The sequence below is a fragment of the Clinocottus analis genome, unplaced genomic scaffold (assembly GCF_023055335.1).
Source record: "Clinocottus analis isolate CAN_PGR_092001 unplaced genomic scaffold, fCliAna1.0.p SCAF_6, whole genome shotgun sequence".
NCBI classification, from domain to species: Eukaryota; Metazoa; Chordata; class Actinopteri; order Perciformes; family Cottidae; genus Clinocottus; species Clinocottus analis.
Window position 1 is genome coordinate 8,849,207 of NW_027176218.1, and position 18,288 is coordinate 8,867,494.

Sequence of the window (18,288 nt, forward strand, 5' to 3'; positions counted from 1 at the left end):
TCAGGTCCAATAACACAAGCCCAAAAGTAGATGTAATCCCTGTAAATCGCAGGTGGCCTTCCAGATTGGCTGCCCAGATCTCCACTTGTTCCCTCTTTTCACACACTGCTCCCCTCTCACTCTCTCCCCAGGATCCCAGTGTGGTGGTAACCCTCAGCTGAAATAGGGCCTTTGCAGGGTGGAGGCAGCACGCTGCAGCCAGGACTTGTCACATTACTCTCAGCTCCACAGTGGGACGAGGACACCTGAATAAAGACTGTGAGGGAGAGTAACTGAGTCCGAGTGAGGGCTAGACCAAACACAGGGAAGCAAGGACGCCTCTGCAACAATAACTGGGTCCAACTTGGAAACACTTTTATCTCTTGAGTCAAGTGGATTGCAGCAGTGTGTCAGCAAAGATTTCGGTTAAAAGTACTACAACCTCCTGTAAGACTTTGGACCTGTTTAAAAAAGAGACAGCACAATGGCTGCTCCAGTTGACTATGAGTACCCAGATCTGGATCCTTTGCCGTCCATAATTGAAGCAGAGTAAGTACAATCTCTTCGTCTTATTGGAGGCTTAAATGTCAACTTAGTTTAGTTTTATTTGTCTAAAACTCAAAATGTCCAGTTTGTTCATTATTTAACTTGCATTTAGAGTTATTTAAGATCCAGCTCTCATTTAGATATTAGGTGACACTTGGCACATTTCTATAGTCCAAGTGTTAATGTGCGGTTTTGTTTCTGTTAAGCACTTTAGTAAAAGCTGCCTTATTTTCAGAATGCAGGTTTTAAGTTTTGCTCCAGAAAAAGTACTACAGTTTCAACAAAAGTACATTCAACCCCGAATAAGTTTTTACTATCAATATTTTCAACCACAAAAAGTGAAGATGTAGTGTACCACACAAAGTAAGATGTACAGTGTGAAGCTGAAAGTGACAGTCTTATCGCATCATGCTTTACGCCTGGCCCATCCCACAATACAACAGGACAAATGTAGATATGTCTAGTTCCTTTTGGATTGTTTCTTACACCAAAATTGCATTTCCATTTGTACATTGTCATCAGCTGATTAATATAATATTAATATGGCCTCAGATGAGCAATAGAACAGCAATACAATGGAACAAGTGTCATTAATCACAATGTTAAGCTATTAAACTGTCTGGTTGTTGTGTAAACCATGTTGAGTTGTGACGTGAAAAGCTTTTATGTTGTCCCTATAGCTTACAACATTTTAGCTAGCTGCGTTGTAAACACTAAAATGTTCCACTGTGCCTCCTCCAGCCAACTGAAAGAGAGTTTTGACATCGTCTTAACTTTAGACATGCTCTGCTATCTGAATGCAATGTCACAAATTCCCACATTGTTTGGACAGGTTAGAGACTGTTGTGAAAAATGTCAAAACATTAATATTGTAAGCTGCCATCTCTATGCTCACAGACCACAGCGAGTGTAGCATGTTCCTAAATATGTCTCCGAACCTAGAATCTATCATGGATGAAGCCTTCTCTGAATATCAGAGTTGTAATAACTATCCCATGACCAGGCATTCCTGCCCTTCCAGTGGACGGGAACTTGAACATAGGCATTTGTTGTTTTCCCGTGTCACGCTGATACCAATCCGTTTAAATGCAAATCTCTGCTGTGGGATTTCAGCTGCAAAGTTTCCAGCCACAAATGGTCCTGACAGTGACGTGTGGAAGGTTTATAGGTGTGGGTCTGCTCACTGACTCAAATCCTCGAGTCTTAAGTTGGATTGTTTTGCTCATGTGTGTATGTTTTGTTCCTTTTTTTAGAATAATCCTTCCATGTGACCCTACGGCTGATGACAAGCTCTACCACATTTGCATCACTGCGATATCTGTAAGTTCTGTTGGATTCATGTGAGTCAGACATTTAGCATGTGTTATGGTTGGTCATAGAGATATGATGATTTTCTGTCCTGTGAGAAAGTTATGCATGGTTTGGCTTTTGAAGTCAGCCTTGTCTCATTTTTTCATTCATTGTTTAACTATTAATAGAATATCTCAAAAAGTTGGGTACAGGTTTTGTGATCATGAGTGCAGAAGATTTACTAATCTTGTCGCTCCAACCCCTGATATCCAGTAATGTTCACTCCCATTAGGTTAGTCTCTCACCTTCTGATGTCTGCTTTAAAGACTGTAGTCGGTCCAGACTGTCCCATTTGAGAGCAAGGCAGTCATCCTTATGTTTCCTAAATATGTCACAGGTCATGACGGATCATTGAACTCTCTCTGGTCAGTGATCCTGACTGATGACGATTCATTCAAACCGCATCCATGGGGAGCACTAATGAGACACTAGTGTTTGGCAGGTTTGAAGCGGGGTCAGGACTAAACCCTGGGGAACCCACAGCTGCATGCTACTGTGTAGATGAGGCTAACTGACATTTCTTGTCCTTCTAGCTCGTTGTCATGCTGATCCTTGCCATCTTAGCCAGACGCGTGAAGGTAGGCGAAAGACAGAAAGGACTCTCAGGTTTACTCAGGTGAGCCTGTGTTTTAACTTCTATCTCTCCTTTTTCTTCTTTAATGGCAATAATCACCATGGTAAAATGTAAAATCAAATAACTACTTGCTTTTATAGGACCATACTCGTAGCTTTACATATCATTTACATTGTTATTGATTTTTGTCCTCAGTAAACACCCGATTTATAGATTGATTTTCTATTTACTTGTCATTCATTGGCTTCCATTCATTTCAATATATTATGTTACATAAACACTGAGTAGGTTGAGTGAACATTTGGCATAAGAGATGCATACTGCAGGGTAATGCTTGGTAATAATTATGTGATCATTTATTGTTTTTTATTTAAATAATATTCCGATGGATTTGTATATTCAGATATCATGATACATGGTACGTAGTCTAATTGAATAATAATGAGCAATACTAATTCAAATTTCTCACAAAATGTAAACTGATTATTTTGCACTAAAGTTCTTGACCAAATAGGAAAATACTCATCACTTTTCAATTACCAAGTACACAACAGTGTATAAAACCACCTGGTAAATTAGTTATTTGCATAATTATCAGAAAATATGCAATATATTGTTATCACGATATGAAATGATTGTTGGGCGCCATTGCATTTACATGTTGTTAGAATATAAACACTATGGAAACATAGATGTTCAGATAATAACCATTGTATAAAGGCAACTTTTAGCTAATTCTCAAGTGAAGGATGACTGGTGCTTCTCAAAAGCACTGCAACCCGATTTTAAAGCATTGTGTACTTGCAACTCATTTCATATTTAATATAATATTAATTAATAGTACAAAGGTTCTCTGCACTAATTACATCGTTTGACGTCCCTTGAGCAATAGCACCCAAATTGAAGTTTGGGAAGTTTTGGAGTTGCACAATGGCCAACAGATAGCGCCGTGGTCATACAGGGTAACTTCCAGGTGTGAATAAGTGTGGAGTTTTGGGGCTGATGAAAGTTTTCATGCTCAGTGAATTGAGGTGGAAAACTGTGATGGATGTTTCCATCTCAACACAGTTTTAATGTTCATAGTTGATTATACTACAGTGCCATTCAAATGTGAGGCTGCTAACATGTGGGCTCTAAATACCTGCTGCTTGATTTCACAGTCCGGTCAACTTCCTGGATCATACTCAGCACAAGGGTCTTGCAGTGGCTGTGTTTGGAGTGCTGCTGTGCAAACTGTGGGGCCTGATCATATCGCCAAACCCCCTCCCATTCACAACAGGCACAGAGAATAAACGTGAGAAAGTCGTCTTGGTTCTTCCTGTCAGAGCATCAACCATTTGCATTCACATTTTACCCCAATTGTAATTCTTTTACACTTTTTACTGTTTAATTTGTTAAGATGTGTCACTGCGCCTCTTTTGAACAAGTGGATAAAGGATAATGAGGCAGCCTCAAATGGACACACATAAACATACATTGTATTGAAAATCTGTGTTATTTAATTAGATTATTTTATTTCAATGTGTCTCTTGTTACTTTAAACTAAACTTTACAAGAAGCTTTTTTTTCTGAACTGACATTACATAGGAATCGACTCGAAGGAGTCACTTCCTTGCTACTTTACACAATCCCCAAAAGTACAAGGTTCAGCAGAGTAGAACATATTGTGACTATGCAGCAGAATTAGATTAGATCCCTCATAGTTTCCACACATTTTGAGAAAAGGGATTTTAAGGGTATAACTGCAGCACAAGTATTTGTTTTTCAAACTTTGAATTGTGTGTTGCTTCTTTAGTAAATCAAAATGACTGTGTATTGCTTTTAATGTGCTGCTTGGTCTTCACACACTTTTATTGTATTTGCAGAGAACTGGGTGATTCTGGGACTCTTCTACTACCCCGCACTATACTACCCTCTCCTGGCATGTGGCACTTTGCATAATAAAGTTGGCTATGTACTTGGTAGCATTTTGTCTTGGACCCACTTTAGTGTTCTGGTCTGGCAGAAAATCGACTGTCCCAGAACACCTCTGGTAAGTGAAGATGGCATCCATGGCTGCTTTGTGACAGAAATGGGGATTAGAGTCATTTATATTGTCGAGATTGTCACTGGATTAATTTCCTTAGCAATGTGTCATCTGTCTGAGTTTAAGGGTTGTTTCAGAGAAAAAACAGGTTTGTTCTGGTCTGGAAACCCATTAATTGACAGACAAAGCTGCTCTGTAGTACATGTAAGAGATGTGATTTGAAAAGATGAATATCCGGCTTTTCAGATGGACACATGGTTAGAGTTTTTAACATACCTTAATCTCCGATTCTGTCCACGTTCTTTGGGTTTTCTCTTGGATGAATGTTTCCGACTCAAAATAATTAGTTCCACTGTCTGTTGGTCTTAATCAAGAGCTTTGTCACAGTTAATCTGTTTAGTGTGTGTCAGGAAGAGAGACACCCATGCTTTAGATGGTTTGCCTTTTTTTTAATAGTTTTTTTGTGTGCCACCATGAGCTGGCACACAAAACGCTGTGGGGAACATTTGAGCTCATCTGCATGACTAAGTCCAACATAAAGACAACAGAATACATTTTACAAAACAATATATTTTGTGTAGTATTATATTGTATGTATTTCTAAACAAGGCAATTATACAAGTCACACACAATTCTATCACGTTTGGTGTCAAAACTTTTAAATATGTGAGCATTTTCTTTAATATCTGGTCGACGAAAGTCTCAGATGTTTGTGTTATATGGTGGGAATCCCATTTGGCTAATGTGTCCCCTTTTTGTATCAATATACAATATTGTTCGGTGATTTAAAGTCTTTGTTTATTCTTTTGCAGATACACAAGCACTACTCCCTTTTCTCCAGCCTGCCCCAGATAGCTTGCTTGGCATTCCTTAGTTTCCAGTATCCCCTTTTCCTATTCAAGGGCTTAAAGGGCACCGAAAAGAACAATGCTTCAGAGGTAAGTCTTGATCTGAGTGCAGCTCCTTTGCCATGTCTACTTCAGGTTGGTTGTACAGCCCTGAATAGCACTAATCGTTTGGCCTGTTTACGCAACAAACTGGATACGAGATGGATTTTCTACGTTCACTTAAGCAAGAACAATTAAAAAAATCTCTCTAAGACGCACATTTCTTCTGAATCTGTGCACGTGAGAAACCTTTATAAGCCACCTTCTAATCAAGGGGCTTATCAAGCTCATACAGTCTAGGCTGAGGGAAAATCTGAAGTCCAAGGCAGCATGCCAGTCTAATCATTCTAAGAAGATTTGACGTTGGTTTACGTTATGTTCTTGAGCAGATTATGAAAAGGTTGCCTTGTTTTTTCACTGAGGAGACACAATGCTGTGTTTATATGACGCTAATCTCAGTTCGGGTGTGACAAAGCCGAGGCTGAGGCAACTGCCCGGAGTGTCACTCACCCCCGTCCCCTCCACAAGAACATACCTGACACCATAAGTTTGCACAGATACGGAAACTTATTTTAAGTAAGCTTATTTTGTGACCGATTATGTTCCCACATGTTCCTCCAAAGTTCAAATTTAAACACTCCCTAATGCCACGTTCCTACAAAGGAGTTCAGGACTATGAAGGCCTAACTGAAGCCTGACCCCAAAAATCTATGAAATCATATTATTTAACTTTGCAGCACTATCTTAACCTATTTACAATCTTATTTGGTTCCTTTCATGATTGCAGTCTATTTTTTTCAATAAGGATCTCAGCTGCAGCTATTATAAAGATTATGTGAAGAAAATACTGGAGAAGAAGCCCAACAAAATCTGGTGAGAATGTAATTTTCCTGCATTGTTAGATGTCTATTCAGCTAAAAATGTATGCAAAATGTTGCAGATGACAAACACTTTGAGCCTTGTATTATTTTGAGCTAAATTCAGACAGAGTGGGTGTTTTTTTTTCCTAAAATAAGAGACTTGGATTCACGTAACTTTTTTTGCTTTAATGTTACTGAGTGATTTCTTGAAAGGAAACATTCTGGGGATTCTGGTTGAGATTGTTTTTAGCATCTCAAATTGATAATTCCACCGAAATAGTGAAATGCGCCCACTTTCTTGTTCCATTTCTAACATTCATAATCCTGGATTATGCTAATTTTAAACTGTTTTAGGGTTGTAAAATGAAATAGTTATATAATGGATGAACTAACCACTTCCACAGCCAGCCAATCCTTCTTTGACCAAATGAAAAATAAACTTGTATCCGTGCAAAATAAATTTATTACAATTGAAATATCAATAGTAAAGGAGAAGCATTTTTGTCAATAACTTGATTATATCTGCTGCTTGGAATTTGTTTTTAATATTTCCACATACAGTCAATGCAAATGACTAAAGTGTCATACACAGGATGTAGGTGAATGAGCACCAGCAAATATTGTATTTTGTCCTGCATTTATAGATAATATATGACTACCTACAAAGAAACATTTGTTTTATTTGTATTTGATGTGTAAAAGGATGATGTAAAAAGGGCTCATGGATTCCTTGAAGTGTAAATGTGTGCCTCTGTTTACCTTTCACCTTAGCACATCGAGCTCAGAGACGCCAAAGCTCCCCCAAAGAATAACTGATGCTGTAAAGTCATATATTTATACACCAGAGGAAGGTAAAGGTTGGGCCTGTGTTGTTTCTGGTTATGCTTTCGAGTGTTGTCTTGCCATTTCAATTAAAACTACTTCTTTTGTTTCAAACAGCTTTCCGTTTTCCACTGAAGTTGGCTATATCTGGTGTGGTGTCATTTATTACACTGTATCAGGTGAGTGCCACATCTAGACTTCATAATACAGTCAGTAGACTCTAGGTGCTACACACTGCCCTCACCTGACTTGGTTGGTTGATGCTTTCCTTTCCAGTAACTCCTGTTTATTTGTTGTGGTTTGTTAGGTGGGTCTTCTACTGATCTCAGCAGTGGTGCCGCATCTCCAGATTGCCCGTTTGGGTGTCGATGAGGACATCGCCAACGTTTTAGCTGGCTTCAAGATTATACTGTCACCAGACAAACATGTAGTGGTCAAAATAGTGATTCATTACATGTGGTGTGTAGAAGGTAAGTGAAACAAGAAAGGAGAAGCAGCCATTTAGTGATCTGAGAGATGCAGAATATTCATGTATTTATTCAGTCCCATTACATTGCTAATTGTTAATAAATGACACCCTCCTACACTGAACAACCTGAATGTAGTGTGCTCCTTTCCCTGCAGTGTGCTATATCTCAGCAATGACCCTGTCTGGTTTGGTCAACCTGGCCATGCTCATGCGGTCCATGGTTCTGCATCGGTAGGTGTGAAAGAGAACAGTGCAATAGTTGAATTTTCCTTGTTTTTTTTCTATTTTCTTCCCACAGTTTACAAGAATCACGCCCGTGCTTCTCATTCTTGTTCCTTCATTATAATGTGATGGCTCACAGAGGAGTTATTATAACATAATAGAGTACTAATCATGCGGACAGACAGAATAAGATTTACTCTGCTTTAACTGCCGCTAGAATTGAAAATGGCTATTAAGATAAGAAATGAAATACTGTGCCATTAACATAAATTACGTCGTTCGAGTATTGAATTGCATTCCGGTCGTATCCAATGCTAAATTACCTCTTCAATTAAGGATGTAATTGGTACATTAATGGATGAGTCAGTTTGTGTTTTGCATCGTGCTGCACTGTCTTGATAGTGTTTCTGCATCTGTAGGTCAAACCTGAAGGGGCTGTACAGAGGAGATATCTATAATGTTTACAACTGCCAGAGAAGTATCAGGGCTTCACGACCAGCACTGGTCTGCTGGATGGGATACACCAGCTTCACTGCAGCGCACATCTGCATCGGTACAGTTTCATATTGGATACTCAAGAATATAAATTATCCTTTGTTGAAAACCATATCCAGTATGTTTAGATTTTATAGATCTTTGTTGTTTTTTATTTGGTTTTATTGCTACAGAAATGTGATCAGGTAACATTAGATGTTGTGTATTATAGTACCTGCACATACTGTACCCCCACAAGAGTACAATGGATATGACAAACAACAAAAAATGTAAAACCTGTCATTATTAGCAACCTGTCTGTTCATAACTCTCTTTATGTTTGTCATGAAAGTATTAGGAGGTTTTGCATGAGAAACTGTTGCTTAACTCTTTCTTTACTGTGATTTCTGTGAGGCCCTAAAGCTCTGATCTCTCCTCTGCAGGCATGATTGTTCAAACCATGGTATTCTTCCTCTGCCTTCTGATAGCCGTCTTCCTCATCATCATGCCTGTACTGCACGGAGAGAATCTTATTCTCTTTCAGATTCTCTGGAGCATGTGGTGAGCGTCGCATCTCACTTCCACCTTTTGAATAACTAAAACATGCATATTGGTTAATATAGAATTGAGGCTGCTTTCTTACTTCCTGAAAACTTGACAGCTGGAAAGGTTTTCAATCAACAGCAACGTCATTCTCCATGAACTCTATGCTGCTCAGTAATGGTTTTATGTCATATATTGTTCTGTTAGTTACAAAATGATTTCTGTGCCTTCTGTCTTTCTTCTATCACTGCAGGAGATGTTTGATTGTTTGATTTGTGTCCCCTTCAGGCCCTTCTGGCTGATGATTCTCTTGGCCGTGTTGATTCAACATATCACCGGCAGGTTTTGCTTCATCAAAAAGACAGCAGGCACACGAGACCTGGACAACAGGTGAGTCACTATATTCCAAGCCAATGTATGTATTATCTCTTTTATGTTTTGACTATAATATAATTGCATCATTGTCCTCTATGTTTAATGCATCCTATGCTGTTTTACAGGGGTAGTCTGTTCCTGCTGACGTACCTGCTGTTTCCAGTCAATGTTCTGATCGGGGTGTTACTGGCAGTGTGGCGCATGATCATCACAGCTCTGTTTAACATTGTCCACATGGGACGCATGGACATCAGTCTTCTTAACCGCAATGTGGAAGCGTTTGACCCAGGTGAGCAGGATATTCTGCTCTGAGGACAGATGGTGATCAGCACAGCCATAATGTCCCTCTCTGGTATGCTGACCCGGCCAAAGCAGTAGGTCAAGTTCAATGCCACCTGCATTAATAATGTATCTTGATTTTCAGGATAGCGTGACCTTAAACTCTTTGGGTGCATTTTATATGGGCTCAAATTAAATAGCAAGGCGTTGCTTAACAAGTCAATGTATTTGGCTTTATTTCGCAATTATAATGTACATTTTATTAGCCTCAGACACACAATGTTAACATATTAATTGCTATTAACATCATGTGCTTTTTTTCTGCTTTTCCTGTGAAGGCTTAAAATGAAGCAATTTCCTTTGAGCAAATGCACTTTTACTGATCCCAGTTTGAGGTCAGAAATGTGTTTCCTTTCCACTTTACCATGCTAGCAGCTCACTGCAGCTCATATGATATCTGTATTCTGTGCAATGGACTGTAATTGCACACCGATCTCTGAAATGGCTACAGATTTCAGACATCTGTTGTCCGGAAAAAGCAGGTGGTTAAAAAAAAAAAGAAAAAAAGAAGTGTGATTGTATGGCCCATTATGTGTGATTGCCTCAAAGCCAACATGGGGTGTACTCCTATGTGTTTATTGCTTCTGCCCAGTCAGAGTGATCCCCCTCCCTGTGTCTGTCTGCAGCCTACCGCTGCTATGCTCATTATCTAAAGATTGAGGTGAGCCAGTCGCACCCTGTGATGAAGGCCTTCTGCGGGATACTGCTGCAGTCCATGGTCCAGGAGAGCAATGCTTCACAGAGGTCACGGGATGCTGAAGAGGGTCTGTAGCACAAAGCGCACATCTTTTCACTACACAAGCCTTTTAATTTCTACTGAAAAGAAAACAAAATATGTAGTTTGTATTAAAAAGAAAAGGTAAATCATTTCCAGAAACAGCTGGGCACTTGAGATAAATCAAACGTTACTCAAATAGAGGTAAATCATGCATTTGTTGGGGACAATTTCATATAGCATTAATAAATATGTTGTGTTTTACTGAGTATTGATACAATTGGGGTGTTGTATGTGGACATTTATTTCTAAATATACTATAGTCAGAGGAATAAAGAATGCAACAATATGGCTAATGAGGTTTTTAATAGTTGTTGGAGGACAGCTGAGGTCAGATACATAAGATGTATTAGGTTTTGGTCTTTTCCTGACAATAATAAAAATATAGAATCAGCCGTCTTGTCCTCGAAAGATAAACGTTCATATCTACATTAAACTGAGCGCAGCGTCTTTAATTTCTCCAGAGAGGTTGAGAATTTAGTGGCAGGTCACTGTTTCACGTAATCAGATCATAACACTGTCCTGCACGCGCAGATGATATGAAAGCTTAGCCGTTCTGATTTAATATGCCAGAAGAAAATTGAGTCACACTGTGGAATAATTTACAGTCCTGCTGCTGGTCTCAATCAAATCTTTCATAAACTAATCAGCTGTCCTTTATGGCGTGCCCACACTCGTCTGAGCCCTCATCCTCTGTCACCAAGAGACCATGTAGTCCTACGTGTTGCCATTATACACATTATTCAACCAATGTATCATTAATGTAATTCATGCAAAATATAAACGGCTACCTTGAGGCTGGTTGCTGTTCTGCAGTGATGGTTTTGCCTCAAATGGTGGGTGGTGACAAGAGGACATACATTATGGTGACAAATTAGCAGGAGACTGCATCATTCAACGCCTGGTTTCTTGTCACAGTTGAGTCCAACTACACATGTGCATTGCAGATGTTGCTTGTTTCCATCCACAGAACAATGCATTATCAGAAATAACCTATTGTATTACACAGATTAGTTCTCCAATAGCTGATTACACAGATGAGCTACGATAATTGCCTTTTTGGTATTCATGTGGCCCAAGGGGCTTAAGCTTTCAGTGTGTTAATGGTATGCCCAATATGCTGGCTCCATGCTTAGAGGATTAGAATATGATTGCTTTCTATTATTACTCTTTCTGAAGCTGGTCCTCAGAGGCCTGAAAGTCTTTTCCCATTTCGGTTAAGATAAAAATGTTTTTTAAAAAAAATGTTATTCTTGTGACAATAGGACTTATGTATGACATACCATTGGTGCTATCATGATGTCTGAATGTCCTCAGGGATCCAGCTGGTCAATCAGGAGAAGAAACAGCTCAAAGTGTCCAGCGCAAAGAGAGCCCGCCAGCACTGGCAGCTCCTCTACACCTTGGTCAACAACCCCTCCCTGGTGGGAACCAGGAAGCACTTCCTGCGTCAGGCAGCAGAGAGCTTTGTGAACGGAAGCCTCAACCGCAGCGCCAAGGAGGGGAGCAAGAAGGAGGCAGCCACCCAGGAGGCAGAGACGGACGCCAGCAACTGAATATGACCCTAATTAAGGATTGGTAAAGCCTCTTCTGGTTTTGGGCAAGTTTTAACGTCATATTATTTGTCCATAATAAGTGCACTTATAGTCCAGAGATATTTACCGAGCTTTTCCTGTCTGGAGATTGTCCCTCCTCTTTGTGCTCTTCATGATAAATTGTTTATGAGAGAGCCACCGTCTCCAGTCTGATGTGAGACTGAATGACCCAACTGAACACACTCCTTATGTGAAATTTTCAATGCATTGATGTGCTTATTTTGGGATGGCACTAATTTGCCTCATGTTTTAACCTGAAGGTTAATCGCATGCATTTTCCATTACCTTGTCTTCGGTGCAGGTAATGCAAATTTGTTGTCGCCCAAACTAATGGAGTCGAATTCCACTGAAGTATCCTTTTAACAAGGGTATTAATGTGTAGATTATTTTACTATTTATGACTTTACAAAATAAGGTGTTTTCAGAGATACATTTATTTTTTCCATTGTACACAGTTTGTTTAATTAACAATAACCTGTGGAATAGGAGCTATCAGACAAATTAAACTATGCATTTTCTGTTTTATTTGTAGATTTTCATCCTAAACCATTTGCTGCTACCAGCGTTTTCTTATTTTTTGTCTTTTCTTGTTTCAGATATTCTCCAACTTTACATCCTTGTCTCAGCATTATCCTGTCGACTTTTAAGTGAAAATATGAACAACTGAATGTTCCTTTTAATTACTGTGTAAATAAAACCTATACAACAGTTTCCCCCTTTTTTTTAATCGTTTCAATGATTGGTAAATATCCTTCTAGAGTTGGTTCATTTAAATGCATGTGATGCTGTTGTGTTCAGCGGATTGAACTGTGCAGGGCCAAAAGAAAAACGTAGACAAAGGAAGGCTTTGTGTTGATCATGGCTTTCAAACGCCGCAGTTTTCTACCTTCTGCATAAACACGCTCTCCAAAATTGCGCAGCCTGTCTACTATCTCGTATTTTTCATAAAATACAAAAGAAAAATATGACAAAGACATCAAACCAAACCTTCAAAATGAAAAGGCATCAAAACAATAAAAAAAATCCATTCATAATTATTATCTGCGCTGCAATCTGAATCGATTTCCAACTTAAACTGGAGGTATTTAATTGTAGCCTGCAAGTTTGATTACATGTAGGTTGTTTTTTTTTATTTCGGACACATTTTGAAAATGTAATTTTTACCTGACATAATTCAGTACGCAAGGTCAAAGACAAACCCGGAAGATATTCGGTATAGTTTCATGTTTTATTAATTCCACTTACATAAAATTATATCAAAAAATCGTAAAAGATCACGGGTTTTGTTTTTCGTTTGGTTTTACAACAGTTCACAAAAACTCACTATAGGCATCCAATTACAAGACAGTGACGCCGCCAGACACCCAGTGTTAAGGCTTCATAGAAACTGACCGTCGTACAAAAAATCATAATAATTTCAATTGACATGGCTTTACATCACAGGTTGACAGTAACATCTAAAGTCCTCTAGACTACACTAATAAAAAGCACACAAGGCTACGTGACATGCCATGGACACGTTCATTGTAAAAAGCGAGAGTAAGCAAGCACCCGTTAATTAAGAGGTCAAAGTCGCACATTTTTTAAAGCCTTACAATACGTTTAAACAACATTTTGTGGGTAAATTACTTGGGATTTCCCGTTAAGCACAACACAGTTGAAAGTGAAATATCCCTTTTTTTGGTGTCACAGGACAGCGGGCAGGTCAGCACCAAATATCTATCACTTAATCAAATTTCCCCATCCTAATCTGGATGACGAGTCAAGTGTCCACACCTGAGGACATTGTAATAGTGAGAGACTGTTTTTCTCATCCACATGCATGCACAGACGCACGCAGTTAAGAAAGAGCAAAATTGGTCCCTGATGTCACTTTATTTCAAATGGCTTGTATAAAATATGGCACTTGTTTTTGTTTTGTATGCTCTCTAAAAAAAACAAACGGTGAATACATTTTAACATATTGTGTTGCCTTTAGTTTGGTTGAATTCTGCGCGTCGCATTTTTCAAAGTGCGCCCGTGCCGCGCCTGTCCTGTAGAAAGGGAATATTTTGCTGCTTTCTTGTCAGTTTTAAGGTCTTACAAACTGTAGAAATCTGTGCTTGCGTTGTGTTGCTTAATTTTACCTTACAGTAGACTACAAATGTCACATGAATTAATTCACAATCTCAAGTGATTGACGGACTACTTTCTGAGGTAAAAAAAAAAAGAGAGTAAATATCCACCTTTTTTTTGTATGAGAAGCCGTCGTTGTTCACGTGTAGTAATAGTGGGTGAGTTACCGGCTTGAACGTAGGCTGCTTGAAAGTAAAATATGTGACAGTATCGCAGACGTCAGCGGGGCTCAGCGGCTTGGCTGCTTGTAGTTGCCGTTGATCTCCTCCGAGATGTTGACTGCCTCCGCTCCCAGCGGTAACCTGTCACTGTACTCCGAGCCCACTTCAAACTCCTCCTGGTTGGTTTTGGATGAAGATCCGGGGATGGATTCTGTCACCACGCTCCCCTCAGCCTCCCCGTCTCTGTCTCCTTCCTCCCCATCGGCCTCTCCCTCCCCCTCGCCTAACTCGCTGGGGTCGAAGGTTTTCTCTGACTCCACGAAAGACGCCCTGGGATCAAAATCTCCTGTCATCTGTTTCTCCATCTGATCCGGATTCTGAGCCTTCATGATCAGCCTGTAGGTCTTACCTTGGTACTTGTATAGCAGATGGCAGCAGGTGGCCCCCAGTAAGGGAACAGTAGCCAGACCCAGGAGGAAAATGCTAACTACCACAATGATAAGCAGGGAGGGTATTTTCTTCCTGGTGGTGAAGACCACTTGGACTTGGCAGTCCTGCCCCCCGTAGGTGAGACACAGTGTGTAATTGGTGCCAGGCTTTAAACCATGGAAGCGGTAGGCGTTAACCCCCTCCTCTATATTGGACCACTGAACCATGGAGTGTCCATTGCCTGTGTTTACACAGAGGTAGAGCATGTCCAAGGTGGTTTTACTGGATGGGGACTGGTACACACCAAAGGCCTCTTTATTCACTGTTTCCTGGTTTTCAGTGTGACTCAAGTGAAGGTTAGATTTGCTGCTGGGAAGCTGCAGCGGATTCAGTTGCACTTTGGCCTCCGTCTCTGACACTTCTAACGCAATAACACCAAAATCAAACGTGTATTGCTTCATGTCGTCCAAGCTCAGGTTGAAAGCGTGGTTGGAGATGTGTTCACTGCTTTCTCTCACACCGCACTTGCTCGCAAAGGTGGGGGCCTTTGAAACGCCTCCGACCTGCCCAGTGCCGACATTTTTGTCTGATGAACCTTCAGGGCTGCCCTTTGTCTTTTCGTCGGGCTTGGTCCAGTTAATCACATTGATTTTGGAGAGTTTGGTCTCTGTAGGCTTTTTAACGGTTGGACGGGTCTTGTCCAGCGTAGAATCGAGCTTCGAGTCGGTGCCATGTTTTTGGGTGACTGCCATAGCCACTTTAATGCTGCTCTCTGCCTTGCCTAAATCATTCACCGCAGAGCAGCTGTAATTTCCATCTTCCTTTTTACTCATCCGAGGGACGATGAGAGTGCCGTTTCTAAAGACCAGGAATCGATTGTTGGTTGTTTTATCATTAATTGGCACATCATTAATCTCTCCAGTGGAGGGCAGGGGGAACAGAAAATTCTGATTTCCTGCGGTCACCTCCCAGCTGACCTGCGGTGTGGGGCTTCCTTTTGTCTCACAATTTAGAATGACCATGAATCCCTCGTAGAGCTCGGTGGTCTCAATGTTAGGCTCGGATGTTATTTTGACAAGAGGGGCCGAGCAGTCCAGTTTGGGAATCAATGAAACCATCGTACCATTCAGGTGTTCAGGGGTGTCGCATACAATGGAATTTGGTTCGGGGACCGAAATCTTAGTGATTGTGATCCAATCCCTCAGCCACTCCAGGCTGCAGGAGCATGTGAAGGGGTTGTTATAAATCTGTATGTGCGACATGGAGGAGAGAACACTGAAGGTACCCTGCACAATGGTAGTGAACTTGTTGTTGTTGATGCGCAGCGAGCGCAGGTCTTTGAGAGAGGCAAAGGCGTCCTTTGGAAGGTTCACCATCTCATTGTTGTTCATTTTTAGAAGCTGCAGGGCTGTGAGGTTGAGCAGATCCTCCCAGGGAAAGTTCACGATTTTGTTGTAGCTGATGTCCAGGTTGCGGAGCTGGACCAAGGGGGCCAAGGTGTCCGTTTCTATTGTAACTATCTCATTGTGGGCCAGCCAGAGTGAGGTGACCTGTGTGATATTGATGAAGCTTTTACTTTTCAGCAATTTGATCTTGTTGGCAGAAAGGCTCACGGTGGTAACATTGGAGGGGAGCCCCGTGGGCACCGCCAGCAGGTCTTTGTAAGCACAGTCAGCAAACTGGTGGGCAAATTTATCCTGGCAGCTGCAGAGCTCTGGGCAGCACTGCACATTGCCAACCACCGCTGTCCACAAGGCAAGGAGCTGCAGGAGACGTCTCGCCATTTTCTGCACCTGCAAGCATCAATTATCAGACATTAACGGAAGGTCACATTTTTTGCAGACAATAACATAACATCCATTAGAGCAACGGAAATGCAATGTGGAAGCTTTTACATTCCATATCCACTCAAATATGTTTCACTAGATTGTTATTTTTAAAAGGGCATCAAAGCACTTTAATGCAGCTTAAGATGTCATTACAAAATTGGTAAAATGAAAGAAACAGAAAACAAAAACAACCCTTTGAATACTGTCATACACTATGATTCAACACAAATACCATGCAAAGTTTCCTGTTGTTTGATGGTATTTTAACCAATTTACTTTACTAAAAGACATGTTTAGAAGTCTGAGCACCTTAGAAAAGCATAAATGCACATATAGGCTGAGAGTCATATTCGCATGCAATAGCAGGGTCAGGTGGTCTCTCCTGCTCTGAGCGCGTCTCCACAATCCTGTGCGGACAAACTGGCGCTTTTCATCGTGGTTAAACCTTTGATTTGTACAGTTAATCAAACACATGTCCCTTTTAGCAAAAGCTGAATTGCGTTACTTCCAATGTCAGTTTATACAGAGGTAGATTTTGCACACGTCAACAGATGCCCTTTATCAGTTACAACTAAGGTATAGGGCGATGTTTTTCCTCCTTAGCGATGCTTGTTTTTTCATCCTTTACTCACAGTAACTGCTCCATTAACCACTGAATCATCTTACCTGTCCAATTTTAACTTCAATTCCTGTGCCTTATCAATCACTTCCTGGAGTTTACAATCCTCTCAAACAAGTTTAATGGTCCAAAAAACTCGAGTCCTCATATGTTGCAGATCCTTTCACATGACTTTTGCAGACATCGACAGCGGTGATGAAGGGCGGTGGAGGGAACATTTTTCCCGGTGAGCCGCTGTTGAGGTCCGACGGCGCTTTTTTCCTCTCCAGCTATGGGATTCACTGCGCGTGCCCGACGCCACGGAGCGAGAAATGGAGCCGTGAACGCGCAGCCTCTCCCATCTCTCTCCTCACTATTAAAGATACAGATGCTCTGGGTCCTCCACCCTAAAACAATATAAATAATTTAGGATCAGATGTTTAATTTATTATCCCGACCCAAGCCTAATCTTTGACCTCATTCAGGTTGGCTGCAGCCCATTGTCTTAAATTAAAGCACAGACGACAGTTTCCAAACGCACTGACAGATTTTAAATTAAGTTGTGCTGGGAGCACTACTAAAGACACAATAACCATCACTGCATTATATGAATTGGTCTTTAATATTAAATGATGACAACAACAAACAAGCAAATACACAGACAAGCAGTATTCAGAGGGTTCTGGTGAGCTAAGACACAACATCTTGACCTACATCAGATGAAGAAGAGTTGGTGGCTTTTTGTCATGTTACGTGATGTGATGCCAAAATTGGTAAATAAACTTCAGTGATTGTGTTACAACCGGAAGTGGCATATAAAGGTAATAGATTAGAGACCTCTAAGGTAATACAAACGTGTAATTCTTAATCTTTTTAATCGGAAATAGTTTTCAGTTAATCCACTGGTGTGTTTTAAAGGCATGTGGTCGCCTATGACTTTAAGCTTATTATTTGTAAATGAACATAATAAGTCATAAGTGTTCCTTAAATGTATATGAGTCATATGGATTAGTGTTTCTGTCTGAAGAGATTTATTTCCTGCTCAATTACTGCCACCTTCTGGTGTACTGTGGGAAGGCAGTGTCAGTTCAAACAACAAACCACTTGGCCTAAACAATGCAAAATGTGTACACACTACCACATTTGTGATGCATCTAGAGATATCTTCTGCCTTCAGACATGGTTTTGTCCTCAAAGTTAATTATATTTTATTTAATATTTTTCACTTAAAATAAACAGAAATTCTTTTTGTAGCTTAATTAGATCAGTATATATGCGCTTCATGGAACTTTCAGTAACTAATTGATTGTGTTCTGTGTT

At 40.4% G+C, this 18,288-nt stretch overlaps 2 protein-coding genes across 2 annotated transcripts; one reads left to right on the plus strand and one right to left on the minus strand.

Annotated features, from left to right (window-relative positions):
* Positions 1 to 453: 453 nt before the first annotated feature.
* On the plus strand, positions 454 to 12,514 carry stra6 (signaling receptor and transporter of retinol STRA6). Its single transcript, XM_068603426.1, has 17 exons — positions 454 to 528; positions 1,779 to 1,845; positions 2,409 to 2,491; positions 3,610 to 3,743; positions 4,315 to 4,481; positions 5,288 to 5,413; positions 6,168 to 6,235; positions 6,994 to 7,073; positions 7,162 to 7,223; positions 7,352 to 7,514; positions 7,669 to 7,744; positions 8,155 to 8,288; positions 8,653 to 8,770; positions 9,041 to 9,142; positions 9,253 to 9,416; positions 10,093 to 10,230; positions 11,559 to 12,514. Exons 1-17 carry the CDS (start codon positions 464 to 466, stop codon positions 11,795 to 11,797), a joined length of 1,986 nt encoding a protein of 661 aa, XP_068459527.1. The 5' UTR covers positions 454 to 463; the 3' UTR covers positions 11,798 to 12,514.
* A 536-nt stretch (positions 12,515 to 13,050) lies between these two features.
* Positions 13,051 to 17,307, minus strand: islr2 (immunoglobulin superfamily containing leucine-rich repeat 2). The gene is made up of 2 exons (XM_068603831.1): positions 17,037 to 17,307; positions 13,051 to 16,334 (listed from the first exon to the last, which is right to left on the minus strand). The coding sequence occupies exon 2, from the start codon at positions 16,323 to 16,325 to the stop codon at positions 14,181 to 14,183; it is 2,145 nt and encodes a 714-aa protein (XP_068459932.1). The 5' UTR covers positions 16,326 to 16,334; positions 17,037 to 17,307; the 3' UTR covers positions 13,051 to 14,180.
* Positions 17,308 to 18,288: the final 981 nt, after the last annotated feature.